We start from the raw sequence: 15,334 nt of genomic DNA on the forward strand, positions 1-15,334 counted from the left end.
ACATAAGCCATAAAACATTTGGAGCACCTACAGTGTTCCAGTAAGTGCATAAACCTGACTTCTAGAGTGGCTTTCAAGATCCTGGTCAAAATAGCAGCGTTCATCCGTAACACTTGTTTGGAAGCATGGCTCTGCTCCAGGGAGCTCTACACTGGCAAAGTGGTGCCCACATCACAAAGCAACAGCATTCGCGTCTGCTCGAGGTTGAAGCTATTGCTTCATGAAGGGAAGAGTCGATCAGGTGAGCTCAGCGCAAGAAGGGTCCTTCATGGGAATGTTCTTGGTAAGAAACTGACCAGGATTAGGGTGGACAAAGCAAGGGAGGTGTTTACAAAGGGCCGGTGCCAGCCAGGGAGCTCCAGCCTGTGCCCATGTGGCAGCGTTGCCTCTGTCCCAGCGCTGCAGAGCAGCAACCTGGGCAGGAGCTGTGCTCAGAAGTGGTGGCAGTGGCCTGGTGGTGGCCGCTGTGACATTTCCAGAGAAGGAGGGGTTTAGAAACCAGTTTAAGTGATTATTTAGGAAGCGTTGGGCAATGGCTCAGCAGAGCCCATGGGGGGCTGGTGCAGGTCAGCCCCTTTGGACACGTTGATCTCATGCTGCAAAGCCAGTGTTTGCACAAGGGCAAAAGGGGAAGCAGCTCCGGCCAGGAGCGGCGGGAGGAGGCTGGGGCTTGTTTGCCGGACACCGGCGAGTGGGGACCGGCCGGAGCGCCCCCCGCCCCGGCTGCGCTGCGCGGTAAAGGCGGGGCCGCAGCCAGAGGGGGGATAAAATACTAAAACAAAGCAAAAAAATCCTAAAAGCCCTAAACCATACAAATAACCCACCCCAACGAACGGCTTCAGGGGCGGGCGGGCAGGATGCGGCTGCCCGGGGGGAAACCTCCCCTTCCCCGGGGCGGAGCGGGGCCTCCCTCCCTCCTCCCCTCCCTCCCTCTCTCCTTCCTTCCATCCATCCCTCCCTCCTTCCCTCGCTGCCGCCGGAGCGGAACCGAAAGCGAAGGCGGCTCCGGGTCCGCGGGGCCGCTCCCCCGGCCGGCGGAGCGCAGCGTCCCGCCAGGTCGGTGTCCGCGGGTGCGGGCGGGGAGGCCGGGGCGGGCTCGGCCGGGGCTGCGGCTGCGGAGACAAAGCCGCACCCGGAGGCACCGGCACCGGCGGGTGTGGGCGGCCGGGCCGGGGATGCGCTGCGAGCCGGGAGCGGCAGCTCCTTACAGCGGGGCTCGCAGGGGCCTGTGCGGGCATCCCGGCGGGGCGGGATCCGTGCTGGCATCTCCCCGTCCCTCTTCGGGTTGATGCGCCGCGGCCGCCCGGGCCCGGCAGCATCCCGCTGGCCTTTCGTGTGCCGGTGGTACCCGGTGGGCTGTCAGCATCCGCGGGCTGGGGAGGCGACAGGGTGGTGGCTGTCCCTGTGACACCAGGCGACCTGCAGACCCCCATGGGGCTCCCGACCGGGGAGGTGTGGGCTTGGAGTGGGGGCACCGGGAGAGTTAGGCCGTGGGGTTGGGAAAAGGAGGAGATTTTTAAAGTCAAGGAGCAATGAGAGGTCAGGAGACAATGGAGGGGATGGAGTTGGTGGAGTGACCGCGTGCAGAGAACAGATCTTGTTAGAAGAAGCCACTGTTTTTGTTGCTGTGAGTGCCGGAGCGTGGTTAGGAGGTGGGACGCAGTCCTGTGGCCACGTGCACGAGCATAAGGTGCATGAAGGTAATGGCAGAGACCAAAAGCAGCAGCGGGATGACCACAGGAAGCTGCTGTGATGGAGCTATGAGCTGACCACGCGGCTGTGTGATGCTATGGGAGCAGAAACCATCCCTAGGGACAGGACCAGGTTGTCCTCAGGGCCGAGGGGACTGTGCTGGGAGTCATTTGTGGTGGCTGCGGATGCCGGAGCTTCATTCATGGCCCCTAAATGGAGGGGTAGCCCCTCTCCCAGGAGAAGGAGCCCATTCTCTCTTCTGGCCCCTCTCTGTGAGCACTTAGTTTTGGGAAAAGCAGCCAACAGAAGCCAAGAGCCCATCCGTGAGTGCACTGCGAGGGGATTGATCGACCAGCGCTGTTCCAGGGAAGGTGGCTGTTTTCAGACTGGGGAGGTAATTTGGAGGAGGCTTTGCTTTCAGCTCAGCCCTAATGTCTTTTAAGTGGTGTTCACAAAGCACAGAGCTGCTCTCGTTTCCTTTCTTGTGGGTGTTGTAGCTGAGGCTGTTGTCAGGAAAGCTGGGATGCTGGACAAGGTGATGGTGGTTTCCTGAGTGCATTCTGGCCTGTGCTCAACACCACGTCCTGAGCTTTCGCTCTTGTTTTGGGGTACTCATTGCTTAAGAAGTATCAGGCATTGTCATCAAGATTTCTTATAATCTCAGTAAGGATGTGTTTTGACTCCTACTGAAACCTTCCACTGGGCTTTGTGCTGTTCCAGTGCTACCAGCTTGGGTTTGCATTTTGTCTCCAATTCTTTCCGCTCATTGGATGGGCCAGGCGGTGCAGGAGTCTCTTCTGTTCACCCCAGGGGCAATGAACACCTTTGCTGCCTGGGCACAGGGACCTGGTGTAGATGGCAGCTGGGTGTCTGTTTTGAGTATCTCATTAGTTTGGGTGCCTTCAGACTTCTAGAGAAGCTGATGAGAGATGTTTTTCCATTAGAAGTCAGGCAGGCATGCATATGGTCTTTGTATACTACAGTGACTAATATATTTCTGGCAAGGTTTGCACTCGCCCATAGGAAGGGAAACTGTGATCGATGGCCCCATTTGCTGCAGATGACACCACTCTTGGCACTGGCACTTCCACCGCTCACAGTGACCACAGGGAAAGCAAAATAGCCCCTGGACTCTGCCCAGCAAGGGTGATAACTGCCCCATGTGCTGGCCATGGTTAACTTAACTACAGACCTTGGGTGGCAGCGGGAGGAGGATCCTCTGTGAGTAAACCCAGCCTTGGTTTAGGTGGTTTGTGTTCAGTTTTGTTATAAACAGCTTGGTTTTGCAGTGCGTAAGCTGACCCCCATGGAAGGATGGAGGGAGGTGCCACTGCTGGAGCTGCCACCCAGTCATATTGCCATAGGAGGGTCTGACCCTGACACTGTGTCTGGCCTTGCTGGAGGGAAGCATGGCAGGGGAAGGCAAGCATGCAGGAGCTGGGGGCACCCTGCCATTGCTCATCCTCCACTGGGGTAGAGAAACAGCTCCAGCGAGGGAAAGACAGGCCGGTGGATCCATATGCTCCCATTTAAATCTGTGCAGCCAGTGCTGGCTGCAAGGTGCCATCCTCTTCCCTCCTGAAATCAGGCAGTGTGATCCCATCCGGAGGTGGGTGCATCCCAGCAGGGACCAGGCAGGGACCACATGCTCACAGCAGAGCTGGGGCGGCAGGAGGGGGCTGTCAAAATCACTTCCCTCTTGCGGGGGCTGATTTCACTCCCATTCGTTTCCATTGAGCCACGTGGACGCTGAGCGAGAGGGAGAGCCTGGGTTTCACAGAGCTCTTTTCATTTTAATATCCCTCTCCTTGCTGAATTAGATGCGAGACTGATTGCTTCGATAATCCTGCCGCAGCCGCTATGGGTTATGTGTGGATTGCAGCCAAAAGCCGTGCCGATAAATCATTCCTATACATCAGGCTGTTAGAGTTCCTGAGGATTTTGTGGGCATGTGCTGCTCGCTTTTACATAAGGATCTGCTGGAGTTCATACCAGAATGTGCCACTTTTCCCTGGGCAAACCAGGTGGGTTGGTGAAGGCAAAGCTTCTGGGCTGTGTTTCCCCTCTTTGGGTTTATTCCCCTCATTCCAACTATTCCAGTTTTCCCTCTGGATGGGAATACAGCTCTTCTCCTCCTCCTCAGCCTTGCCATGTGTTTATTAAGGTTGCATTACCATTAGCAGTTGTCCCACATTCTGTGGGGCTGTGTTCAGCAGTGGTACCTATGATTCTATGATCCCACATTTGGGTTTCTTTTGGGGAAGGTAGCATCTCACAGGGCAGTCTCTGCAAAACCCCATGCTTGGTCCCTTTGCACACACACCAAGGGAAGAAGCCCCCTGATTTTCCACCCTTGCTGATACTGTGATGGTGCTTGGATGACTTTTAGCCTGTTTAGAGATTCTGGGGGAGCCTGCTTGAACTCATCAGCCTCGGTATGTTTATCCTGGTCAAGCCAATTCTGGCCAGGGCACGCTCAGCTCTCAAGTGTGGCAGATGCTTCATAACTCAGTGTTGGTTTAGTCTGGCAAAGTTCAGCATGAACCCTTGGAAATCCGGATGCAGGCAGGATGCCTACCCGTGCTGTACCACCACCGGGGACCAGTGCTGCAGCCAGCGATGCTCCTGGGGTGCCCTCATCCATCAGCTGCCTTTTTAGGTGCGGTTGTGGCACACGGTGAGGGCACAGGCCATGGCATTCCGGATCAGCTCCGGCTTCGGGGGACAGCTATTTATATGTGTTCACTGGCAGCATGCCCGAAGCAAGCCAGGCAAATGGCAACTGGCCTTGAGATGCATCCTGGAGGGGTCGGGATGAACGGGGCAAGCTGCCTGTTTGTTTTAATCCATTTTGGGAGTGCAGTAAAACACGCTGCCGTGGCTGCCAGCAGCACAAGGGAGGGGATTTTGCAGCCACGATGCCCAAGACGTGGAGCTCCTGGCTCTCCTGCCCAGCAAAGCTCCAACCAGGAGCGGATTTCAGCCTTGTGAAACGCGGCGTTTCTGGAATAGTTTGTCCTTGTTGCTGTTCGTTGGCTTATTTATAGCCTCCCCATCCCTTGCGTGTCTCTGCGCCTCGAAACAGCAAGCAGCGCCGGGTCGGCTTCAGCTCCAGGCTGATCCCACTCAGGCAGAAAAGCCTCCAGTTTATGGATTGGTGTTGAAAACAGCAATTAGGCCATTGTGGAGCCTTGAGGAAGGGGGAGAGGGTTTGATTTCTGCACTTGACCCGTGATTTCTGCGGGGCTGATTCAGAGTGCTTGTGCTGCGGGTACATCACGGAAACTTCAGTGGAGATGAGTGGAGCTAATTTTAACTGCCCGCCTTGCTGAGGTGTGGGAACCAGGCAGGAAAACGCCTCAAGCCTTGTTCCTGCTCCTGGGCTGTGTTTTGGGATGGGGTTTTTTCACTTGCTTCTGCAGAAACTCGTTAACCTAGAAATTAAAACCAGCCCCAGAACGGCGGCAGGGCAGAGCCGTGGCTTACAATCAGCCAAGCGTCAGAGTGCCCCAGCTGCTGCAGGACGTTTGGGGTGTGTGAATCAATGCCGTTTCCTACCCTTCTTGAGTTGCTATTGAAGTATTTGAGAATCTTTAAGCGTTCTTTGTGGCTGACTGAAGTGGCCCTCTTGTATCTCAAGGTTCAGGAACCTGAGTTTTGCACAGGAGGCCGTAGGGAACCCAGAGCAAGTTAAGAGAAATCGCTGGCAATGACAGGCTGCAGGAGGAGGCAGTTAGCCCAGGGGGCTGATTCTGCACCCCACACTCAGTAAGTGGGTCTCCGTACCCCTAAACTGCAATTGTTCAGGGGGTGTTTGGCAGAGATTTGCCTGCTCTGACTGTAGGACTGAGCAGTAAAGCAGGGAACCAAGTGGTATTTATGCCAGTGTAGTGCAGGGCTGGATCCTGCCCCTGTAAAGTACCCCTTTAGGGTATTTCTGTAGCAGAAATTATGGGGCTGTTATTCCCTGGCTTGTTTAAATAAAGGGAGTGAAAGGAGCGGTGGTGGCAGCCTTGGGGCTGAGGCTGGTCCCTGCCTGCAGTCTGTCCCATGGGAGGGTGGGCGCACATCCTGATGCCATCCCGCTGCTGCCCTTGCCTTTATGGATGAATAAATTAATCCATAGAATAACAACCCATGGGAGGAGATCCTGCTCTCCAGGGGAGCCCACTGAGCTGCTGTGTGTTTGCAGGTCCCAGCACGGCCAGGATGAGGCCGTTGGTCGCACCATGCCATCATGCATCCCCAGCAGCTCTCCCACCCTGCAGCCCGTCTGCTGTGACAGAGGCTGCCTCCACCGCGTGCCTGGGGCGCTGCGGGACCTCCCGGCGCTGAACCCCCACCGCCCCGGCATGGCCTCACTCATCGTGGTGACCGAGTACGACACAACGGGGAGCGTGAGCGAGGAGGAGATGAACGTGTCCGGTAACGAGGGCTTTGGGGACAGCCAGGAGCCCAGGGCAAAGCTGCACCTCTCCGGCCGAAAGCTGTCCCTGCAGGAGCGGTCGCAGCCAGCCCGCTCCCCCGGGAGCAGCGATAGCACCAACGAGCGCTTCATCTACCCGTCCCTGCCATACTCCCCAGTGACGTCCCCACACTCCTCCCCACGGCTGCCGCGGCGGCCGACGGTGGAGTCGAACCGCGTGTCCATCACGGGGCTGCAGGTGAGGGGGGACGAATGCTTTTACACGTGTTTGTTCCCCTGTGGCATTGCTTCTTGCTTGGCTTTTTGGGATCAAACCCCATGGCATTTTGTGGTGGGTGGTGGTGGGACATCCTGCTCCATCCTGGGCTATAGAGACAGCCCTGGGGAGGTGGGAGCCAACAGCTCACCTCACTTTGTGCCTGTTGCATATGGCACCAGGCTGTGTTTTGGGGATGCTGTTGGCACACTGTGATTTGCCTCATTTCCCTATTAAAAAGAAAGGGAAAAACCCACTAAGATCTAAAGAGAAAAGGGCCCAGCCTGCCCATGCTGCCAGGAAACAGGCAGCAAGCAACTACTTTGCCCATGAGAAACAGAAATACTCAGCACCAAGTCGCTGGCATTAAAGCCCCAGGGCTCTCCCCACCACTGCGTGCCCCTGGTGCACTCCTGTTCCACGTGAGCAGACAATATTGCCCGCCGGCCGTTAACGCTCACAATTAGCTGCCTATAAACACACCAACACGTGGCTGGTGCTCACGGCTCATGGATCAAAGCTGCCCAGCCCTGAGCAGAGCTGGGTGTGAGTTTGCACAGAGTTTTACTGGAGATTGCAAAGGGGCAGAGTGAATGCAAGTGGTTTCGTGGCTCATGTCGGATCCCCCTTTTCTCTCCCTGCAGGACTGTGTGCAGCTCAACCAGTACAAGCTGAAGGATGAGATTGGGAAGGTGAATATGGGCTGGGTTTGGGGTGGGATGTGGGGATTTGGGATGGTGCTGATGGATTTGTATTTATTTTTAAAATTATTATTAATTCTTCTTATTAGTATTATTATTACTTTAAAATTATTATTAATAAATTCCTCCCTTTAATATTAATTAAAAGCTTTGTCCCTTTCTAGGGCTCCTATGGGGTGGTGAAGCTGGCCTACAATGAGGACGATAACACCTACTATGTGAGTAGTGCATGTTCCCAGAGCCCACAGAGAGGCAAGTGGGATGAGGATGGATCCCCTCTGCTGACTCCCTGCTCTGCTCCATGCAAGCCCCATCCCATCAGCCCTATTTTATCTTTGCTTTGCCTCAATTCCCATGTTCTTTCCCCTCTTGCAGGCAATGAAGGTTCTCTCCAAAAAGAAGCTGATGAGGCAGGCAGGCTTCCCCCGTAAGTGGCATCAAAGCTTTGGGTTGTGGGGTGCTTTAGGGACCTGGAAGGTTCATTCCCAACTGGACACCCCATCTTTGCCTTTCCCACAGGCCGCCCACCACCCCGCGGAGCCAAAGCTGCCTCCGAAGGCTGCCTGCAGCCCAAAGGGCCCATTGAACAGGTCTACCAGGAGATTGCCATCCTGAAGAAGCTGGACCACCCCAACGTGGTGAAGCTGGTGGAGGTGAGCATGGGCCAGCCCCTTCCAAAGTCTACCTTGAGTGTGAAGGAGCCAGGATGCTGCAGGGATGGCCTTGGCAGGTGCTGCCTATGGGAGACTCCTGTTTTCCCTGGTTTGAAAGGGCTTTTTATTCTCACCTCCCAAAAGAGGATTTTTTCTTCCCTGCCCAGAAAGGGAAATGCAGAAAAATGTCACTTTCTTGGAGGAAACAAAGTGCTCAGAAGGGTTTTGAGGAGGAGCTGGTGTTTCTGTGGGTTCTGTGGTGCAGCCACCCTGCCCTCCACCCACTGCCTGCATGTCCATCAAGATTTAAGGATGTGCAGGCTGGAGTTGATTTGGCTCATGAATCAGATGATGCTTCCTCTGTGTTTTAAATATTTACTTCCTTAAGGTACAGCTCTATCTCCATCCTCTTGGGTATTTTCCCCACCCCTTGTGGGTAGAAGCTCAGAGATTAGCAGGCGGTGCTAATGGTGCAGATGGTGCAGAACTGAGATGGCTGCTAAATAAAAACCCACCATGTTTTAATTTGCAAGGATTTTGGGTGCTGTTTAATTGCCTTTCTGCTTCTTTTGGCAGGTCTTGGATGACCCCAGTGAGGACCACCTGTACATGGGTAACTGGCCACTGCCCTGCGCTGCTCATGGGGTGTCAGTGGGATGGGGTTTGGCAGGGCAGAGATGCTCCTGTGTTTTGGGGTGACTGTTTTGGGGTTGGATCTCTCTGGTGTGGCCTGGATGTGCCAGAGGAGCTAATTCCCTCTAACAGTCAGAGAAAAAGGGATCCAGTCGGGGTTCAGAAAGGAGACTGGAGTGCCTTATAGCACTTTATAGGCTTTAACTGGACATCAGGGCTTGCTTGGCCATGGGAGGCACCAGTCTCAGGCTGCTAGAAAGCAACTTCATTTCTCTGGCTTCAAGCACAAAGCACGTGTTAGTTATCCACGGCACAAATCAGCCACTTCCCAACCTCTCTTGCAGGCTGCAGTGGTCTGCTTGATGTAAATACACACACTTTTGGAGGAGGTTTTTCTTTCCCATCACTTATGTTCAGCCTCTGCCAGCAGAGGAGCGTGTGATGCCTTCATGGCCAAGTGCGGGGGTTTGCTTGGGGCTTTGCAGGCAAACTGGGGGGTTTAGTGGGCCACTTCCACGAGGCTGAAGCTGCAGCACTGATGAGGTAGTTGGCAGCATCCCCTCAACTGAAAATGGGAGCAACCAAAACACCACGTGCCTTGCATGAGGTGACATCTCCTTGTTTAAAAAAAATATAGTATTTTTAGCATTTTTCTCATTAAAATAATTGCTTTGTGCTGAGATTGTGCTCATAGGAGCTCTAACCTGGACGTTCTCAGTAATCACCTTCTCTTTTGTGTTCCAGTGTTTGAACTGGTGAAGCAAGGGTGAGTATCGGATTCCAGATTTAAACCTACTAAAGCATGAGCAGGAGGTGGGTTTGGTGGTGGCACAGCTCAGCCACCTGAGGCTGCTGCAGGACACAGAGGGGATGGGGAGGTTCATGGTGGGTCTCCTATGGGTTTGGGTCACATCTCCCCAACCTGTTCACAACTGTGTACACGCTGTGCCTGCCTTCAGGGCTGTGTGCTGTCACCAGATGATAGTAAAGCCTCTGAGACCTGTTTTGGCACATCTGGATTGGGATCGAGCTCTATTCTCTGTTGTCTTTGCAGTCCTGTGATGGAAATCCCCACCCTGAAACCTCTCAGTGAGGACCAGGCTCGGTTCTACTTCCAGGATCTGATCAAGGGCATTGAATACTGTAAGTGTCTGCAAAAATGATGGTATTCCTTACTGTTGTTCTTTTCTAAACATATGGGACTGCACTTTCTGCTGCTGTGCAGTGCCCTTTCTGGTGGCACATGCTTCTTCTTTTGAAGCTGGAGCTGGTCATGGTGTTAGCAGAAAGGCTTTGTGGCTCCTTTGCTGCAGAGCAGTGCTGCTGCTGAATCCCTTGTTTCTCCTCTGGCTGCAGTGCACTATCAAAAGATAATCCACCGGGATATCAAACCTTCCAACCTCCTCGTGGGGGAAGATGGGCACGTCAAGATTGCTGACTTCGGAGTCAGCAATGAGTTCAAGGGAGCTGATGCCCTCTTAACCAACACAGTGGGCACCCCTGCCTTCATGGCCCCGGAGACGCTCTCGGAAACCAGGAAAATCTTCTCTGGAAAGGTATTTAATAGCAATTTGAGGTTTTTTGGACTGATCTTCTGTTCACGCACTGTCTGCTGCGGATCTAACTGTGCTTCCTTCCCTCTGCAGGCTTTGGATGTCTGGGCCATGGGGATCACGTTGTACTGCTTCGTGTTTGGGCAGGTAATGAGACTGAGTTTCCAGTGCTGTGGGTGGTTGGTGTGTGCCTCCCATGTACCAGATACATGGTGGGATCTGCACTCCTGTTTGAGCATTTTATTCCAATGTTATTTTCACTGTGTTTAAAAGAAGACATTGACATAACAGAAAATCTCCTGGTATTTCCCTATAACCCTCCTTCAAACACTACGAGATCCCAATGCTCAATTGGCTGCCCCACTGCTGCCTCTCATCAGAGGTCATTGCTTTTCTCATTGCTTCTTTCTTCATGGCAGTGCCCTTTTATGGATGAAAGGATCCTCAGTTTACACAATAAAATCAAGACCCAAACGTTGGAGTTCCCAGACCAGTAAGTGCTCAATAAACCACCCCCTCAGCCCTTATTTTAAAGCTCATTTGAGCCATTTCTGAGCTGCCTGGGTGGAGCTGGCCCTGCTGGGCTGTGGGTTTGCAAAACTCAGGCTCTGAGCCCTTCTGTTGGCCCTGGAAAACTTCCCTTGCATTAAACATGAAGGCAGCATCTCTTGGTTTGCAGTTGCTGAAGGAGTGACTGAAGCTGCAGAGGCGTTTGAGGGAACAGATTAACCTCAGCAGTTGCTGCCTGTTGGGTTTTAGCCTGGGTGGAAGTGGCGTTGGGCTCTCCCAGCTCTGTACATGTGGGATCATGGTTTAGATTGCACAGGAAGGGGATATTTTGCAGCACCCATCCCCTTCCCCATCTCATCTCTCTCCTCTCCTTTCTCCAGGCCAGAAGTTACAGACTTCTTGAAGGATTTGATTACGCGGATGCTGGATAAAAATCCCGAATCCAGGATTTCGGTCCCAGAAATCAAGGTATTGACCCAGCCCCCTGGTGTTGGCTGTGGCTTCACTTCTGTTGGGTTGTCCTTACTCGTCTCTTTTTGGGAGTCAGTTTGATCATGCCAGGCTAGGTCCCCCCGTGCCCAGCTCCCTGGGCAGGTAAGTCCCAGCTCCTTCCCCTGCTCCGGGACCTGCTCAGCTTTGGGACCTTTGGTGCCTAGAGAAGTCACAGGCAAAAGGAAATCCCCTGAGCACAGTATTTCCTCTGCTACCAGGAAAGTACTGTGCAACAGCCTTTCGTAAGAGATTTCTGGTCCTGTGCCCCTGCGAGAGCCTGGAAGGGGCGAGAAGCTGAGAAAATGGAGACTAAGGTAGGGGGAAAGGATTGTGGGGGAATTGTGGAACCATTCTGTGCTCCTCCTGCAGCTGCCCAGGACGCCTGGTGTGTGGGCAAGGAGAAAGAGGAGCTTCTGCCTTCCGTCATGGATTAATTCAGGTCCAAGACTAGGGCTTGGTGGGTCTCCCCATCACTATGGCTCATACGTATGGTCCAGAATAAATCACTCTTGGCACTGTCATAGAATCATAGAATAGTTAGGGTTGGAAAGGGCCTTAAGATGAACCTTAAGATCATATAGTTCCAACCCCCCTTGCAGTGATGTTAGACCACTTACAGATGAGAGTGAAAATAGGTCTTCCTCCCTAAAACCCACCGAGTCTCAGTGCAGTAGGTCACCAGTTGTGTAGATGGGGCCAGCTCTGGCTCCGGATGAGCCACACCACAGCATTTTCTGCTCCTGGCGGTGTTGGGATGAGCTGGCTCACCAGTGAGGTGGCACATCTCTCCCCTGCTCCTTGGTCCTTCAGGAGCACATAGGGGCCGTAGCTTGGGCGAGGAGATGCGTTTGCCAGGCTTGTGTGGTTGGAGTCGTGAAAAAGAGGAAATCGTTCCTGACAGGCTGTGTTATTAATTGAAGTTGCACCCTTGGGTCACCAAGAACGGAGCGGAGCTGCTGCCCACGGAGGATGAGAACTGCACCCTCGTCGAGGTGACGGAGGAGGAGGTGGAGAATTCAGTCAAGCACATCCCTAGCCTGGCCACTGTGGTGAGTATGAGGGAGATGATGGTCTGTGGGTGCACAGATGGGTCCACGCTGCCTCCGGCGATGGTCCCAAGCAGCTGGAGGTTGCTGCTGAAGGGCAAAAGCATTGGGCAGGATTAGAGCAAGGACTTTCCCTCTCTCAGAAACAAGCGCTGCAAGATGGGGTCTCAGCATCTTGCTGGAGGTGGCCAGAGTATTTCAGAGTGGTCCCAAAGGGACCTGTCAGTGGGTTCCTGGTCCTCACACTTGACCTGGCTGCCTAAATACCACTATATTTGCTCAGGGCAAAAGAGCATCTGGTCAAGACCTGCCTGTGTTTGGGAGCTGGTGTTTTGGCCAGGCACAACGTGCTCCTGCCCTGCTCTGCCCATCCAGCCTTAGGGGCTGCAGGAGCTTCCTGGGATGAAGCTTTTATCTGGGCCACTGTGTGCTCCAGCCCCCATCTGCTGCTATTCTTGGTGAACTCCTCTCTTTTCAAGCTCATATTTTTATTCTCTGCAACCCACGGTGGTGGTGAGAACCACAGCGTAACCCTGCCTTGTGTGGGAAGTGAAATCATTGGGGGTTTTAAATCTATCAATTCCTTTGGGCATCCTTATGCCGGAGAAGTGACCACTCACAGTTCCCTGGTGCAGTGTTATCTGCCTGTAGACACCCAGGCTGTGATTTGTTGAAGTACAGGTCTCTCTTTGAAGCCCCTTTTCTGTCTCGTGGCTGTGCTGACATCTGGCCCTGTTTCTGGAGCTCTCTCCCACTTCGGTACCCACATGAGTCTCTTCAACCACAGATATGTTAACATGCAAATGTGCCTTGTGCTGTTCAAGCTGAAAGAGCAGATCTCACTCTAATGAGATCACCACTGATGGGGGGGTTTCCCCCTTTCTCCTGTTCGGAGGTGACTTCTTGTAATGCAGTGGAGAATGCCTCAGGGCTCCCAGCCCCATTTAAATCCAGGTGTGTTTAGCACAGCTCAGGGCAAATGAGCTTTTCCTGCGACTCCTGCCTCTTAAATAACACCACCTCCAGGCAGAGCTTGTGCTTCCCATTTGCATTTGTTCTTCAGAATTACCCTCCAGTGCCTGATCTTTGTGCATCCAACTGCAGGCATTAACACTGAGATTCACGTGGCTTCGACTTGCCCTGTGGGACCTCGATGGCACATGCATTTCAGATGTGTAAGAGCTCTTGGTGCACTGTGGTGAGCAGATAAATAAGGCACAGAAGGATGAGAAGCAATATCAAATGAAGCCAGGGGTTCCCAAAGCAGGATGCACGTGCTGAGGCAGGGCCAGTGCTGCTCACTGGTTGTTCTCTGCTCCCACCAGCAAAATAAGTCAGGGAAAGAACCCTGACACTTGCTCTGTTCCCAGCAGCCTAAGGCAAAACTGTGTCGGTTCCTTCCTTCCCTTCTCCCTTTCCAATAAATTCCTCTGCCAGGTAATGACGGGGAACTGGGGATTTGCAGGCACTGGATGTAACAATCAGTAAAACTGGCTTCTGGGGGGAGAAAATCTTCTCAAACTTGGCTTTGCTCTTCTTTCCAGCCTCTCACACCTAGTGTGGCCATCATCTGTGTGTTCAGTTGCACCATGGTTTTCAGAGGATAGAGCCCATTTGCAGACTTGTAAACATGTTTCCTTCTGCTTTTTCGTTATAAGAGAACTTTGACTTGTTTTCACTTGTTTTCATAATCAATTGGCCCTGAGGGCTGGATGTTCCTGTTGCTCTCGAATGACAGGCAAGCATCCTGATGAACTCCAATCTGGTCTTACAGATCTTGGTTAAAACAATGATCCGGAAGCGATCCTTTGGGAACCCATTCGAGGGGAGCAGGAGGGAGGAGCGGTCGTTGTCTGCCCCCGGGAACCTGCTGCCGTAAGTGTCATTGCTTCACCTCGACCTCAAATGATGTTTGCAGCTTGTCTTAATGCTCCACAAATCACTGCAAAGGACAGGAGGAGAATTTGAGGAGTTGGGCTTTGAATCTTTCATGTGGGGCTGTGGCTGGGACGTTCACACACCCTCTGTGTGACCTGTAACTGCTGTGGGATGATTTTTGTGATGTGACATATCCTGCTACTTCAAAAGGCTGAAAAGCATCCTTCTATGGCACTTCCAGCCTGTTACAGGGGAGTTAGGAAGGGATAAGACACATGCTCAGGGTCCCAAAGCTCCCATGATGCTGGTGCCTCTGCTTTGGCTTTTATAAGTCGCTCAGCAACCATTTTATTTCCTTTGAAAGCAGGAAACAAGGCAGTGAAGATAATCTGAAATGCAATGACTTGCCCAACGTGGGAGAGGAGGAACCTCTTTCGTGAACATCGACTTTATGGTTCTGTTGAGCAGCTTGGTCCAGGGCATGTTACAAAGTGTGCAGCTGAGGATGAGCGACATCAACAGAGCCTGCACCAAACACAGCATGACATGGCGCTATCTCAGTATAATGCTGGATGTAGAGCTTACATAGCAGCATGTTACCAGACATCCGACTACTTGTCATGAACATCAAGCATCTCCGATCGCTTGGACTGCTGACTTCCTACGGGAAAGGCACTGGCTGGCAGCAGAGGTGAGCTTGTGTGGAGCAAAAAGAACCCAACAAAGCAGTCAAAAAAACATGCATTTGGAACTGCTTTTAATGCCAAGTAGTTTCCAGGGACTGATGCCAGCATCGCAGGAGTGTTGTAGGCCCATCGTGTAGGTGACACACACAACAGTAAAACTACACTTTTGAGGGTTCACAGCCTGCCGGAAATGTTGTTGCATCTATTTCTCGTCATTCTGGTTTGGTTTTAATTGACATCTTTTTAACTGCATGGGAACAAAGCAAAAAGCCACCTTTCCAGCTTTCTAAAGAATGCCTGCCTTTGTGAGCCAAGTTGTACTAAAGCAGCATCTTTGGGACGCTCAGAAAGCGAGGTTAATTACCTCCCAATGTAATTAATGCCATTCCTAAGGTCTTGGTGTGATTAGGACTTGGTAAGTTGAGTATTCAGTGTATGAAAGGAAAAGGTATTTAAGGGCTTAAGTTCAGTCTGAACTATTTTTGCTGCAGACACAGGAGTGAAAGGTGGTGTTTAGCTGAATGTTTGTTTTGAACAGCACTAATAACCATTTGTTTCTAAGTCTTTTACTTGATCTAGGTAGATATATTATGAAATATAAAATTCAGGGTAAAATCCTTCACTTCCATGTACATTACATGGTTTACTACAATTAAAAATAATACTAGTTATGCTATTTTTTAAGTATAGATTTAGGGCTTGCTTAGAATTTAAGATCTTAATGAAATACTTAGATTAGGTAGTAATTTTCCAAACTCTTAATCTGGATTCTGGGGCCAATGCTATGTATTTTTGCAAGTTCATTACC

At 52.3% G+C, this 15,334-nt stretch overlaps 1 protein-coding gene across 1 annotated transcript; it reads left to right on the forward strand.

The window, feature by feature from the left end:
- Window positions 1–999: 999 nt before the first annotated feature.
- Window positions 1,000–14,280, forward strand: CAMKK2 (calcium/calmodulin dependent protein kinase kinase 2; the record flags this gene model as incomplete). Its single annotated transcript, XM_080628839.1, has 17 exons — window positions 1,000–1,056; window positions 5,885–6,356; window positions 7,019–7,066; window positions 7,240–7,293; window positions 7,451–7,502; window positions 7,595–7,728; window positions 8,305–8,341; window positions 9,106–9,127; window positions 9,416–9,504; window positions 9,718–9,917; window positions 10,008–10,061; window positions 10,334–10,407; window positions 10,805–10,892; window positions 11,135–11,230; window positions 11,837–11,965; window positions 13,737–13,837; window positions 14,205–14,280. Exons 2-17 carry the CDS (start codon window positions 5,922–5,924, stop codon window positions 14,278–14,280), a joined length of 1,689 nt encoding a protein of 562 aa, XP_080484965.1. The 5' UTR covers window positions 1,000–1,056; window positions 5,885–5,921.
- Window positions 14,281–15,334: the final 1,054 nt, after the last annotated feature.

The sequence above is a fragment of the Psittacula echo genome (genome assembly GCF_963264785.1).
Source record: "Psittacula echo genome assembly, chromosome: 13".
NCBI lineage: Eukaryota > Metazoa > Chordata > Aves > Psittaciformes > Psittacidae > Psittacula > Psittacula echo.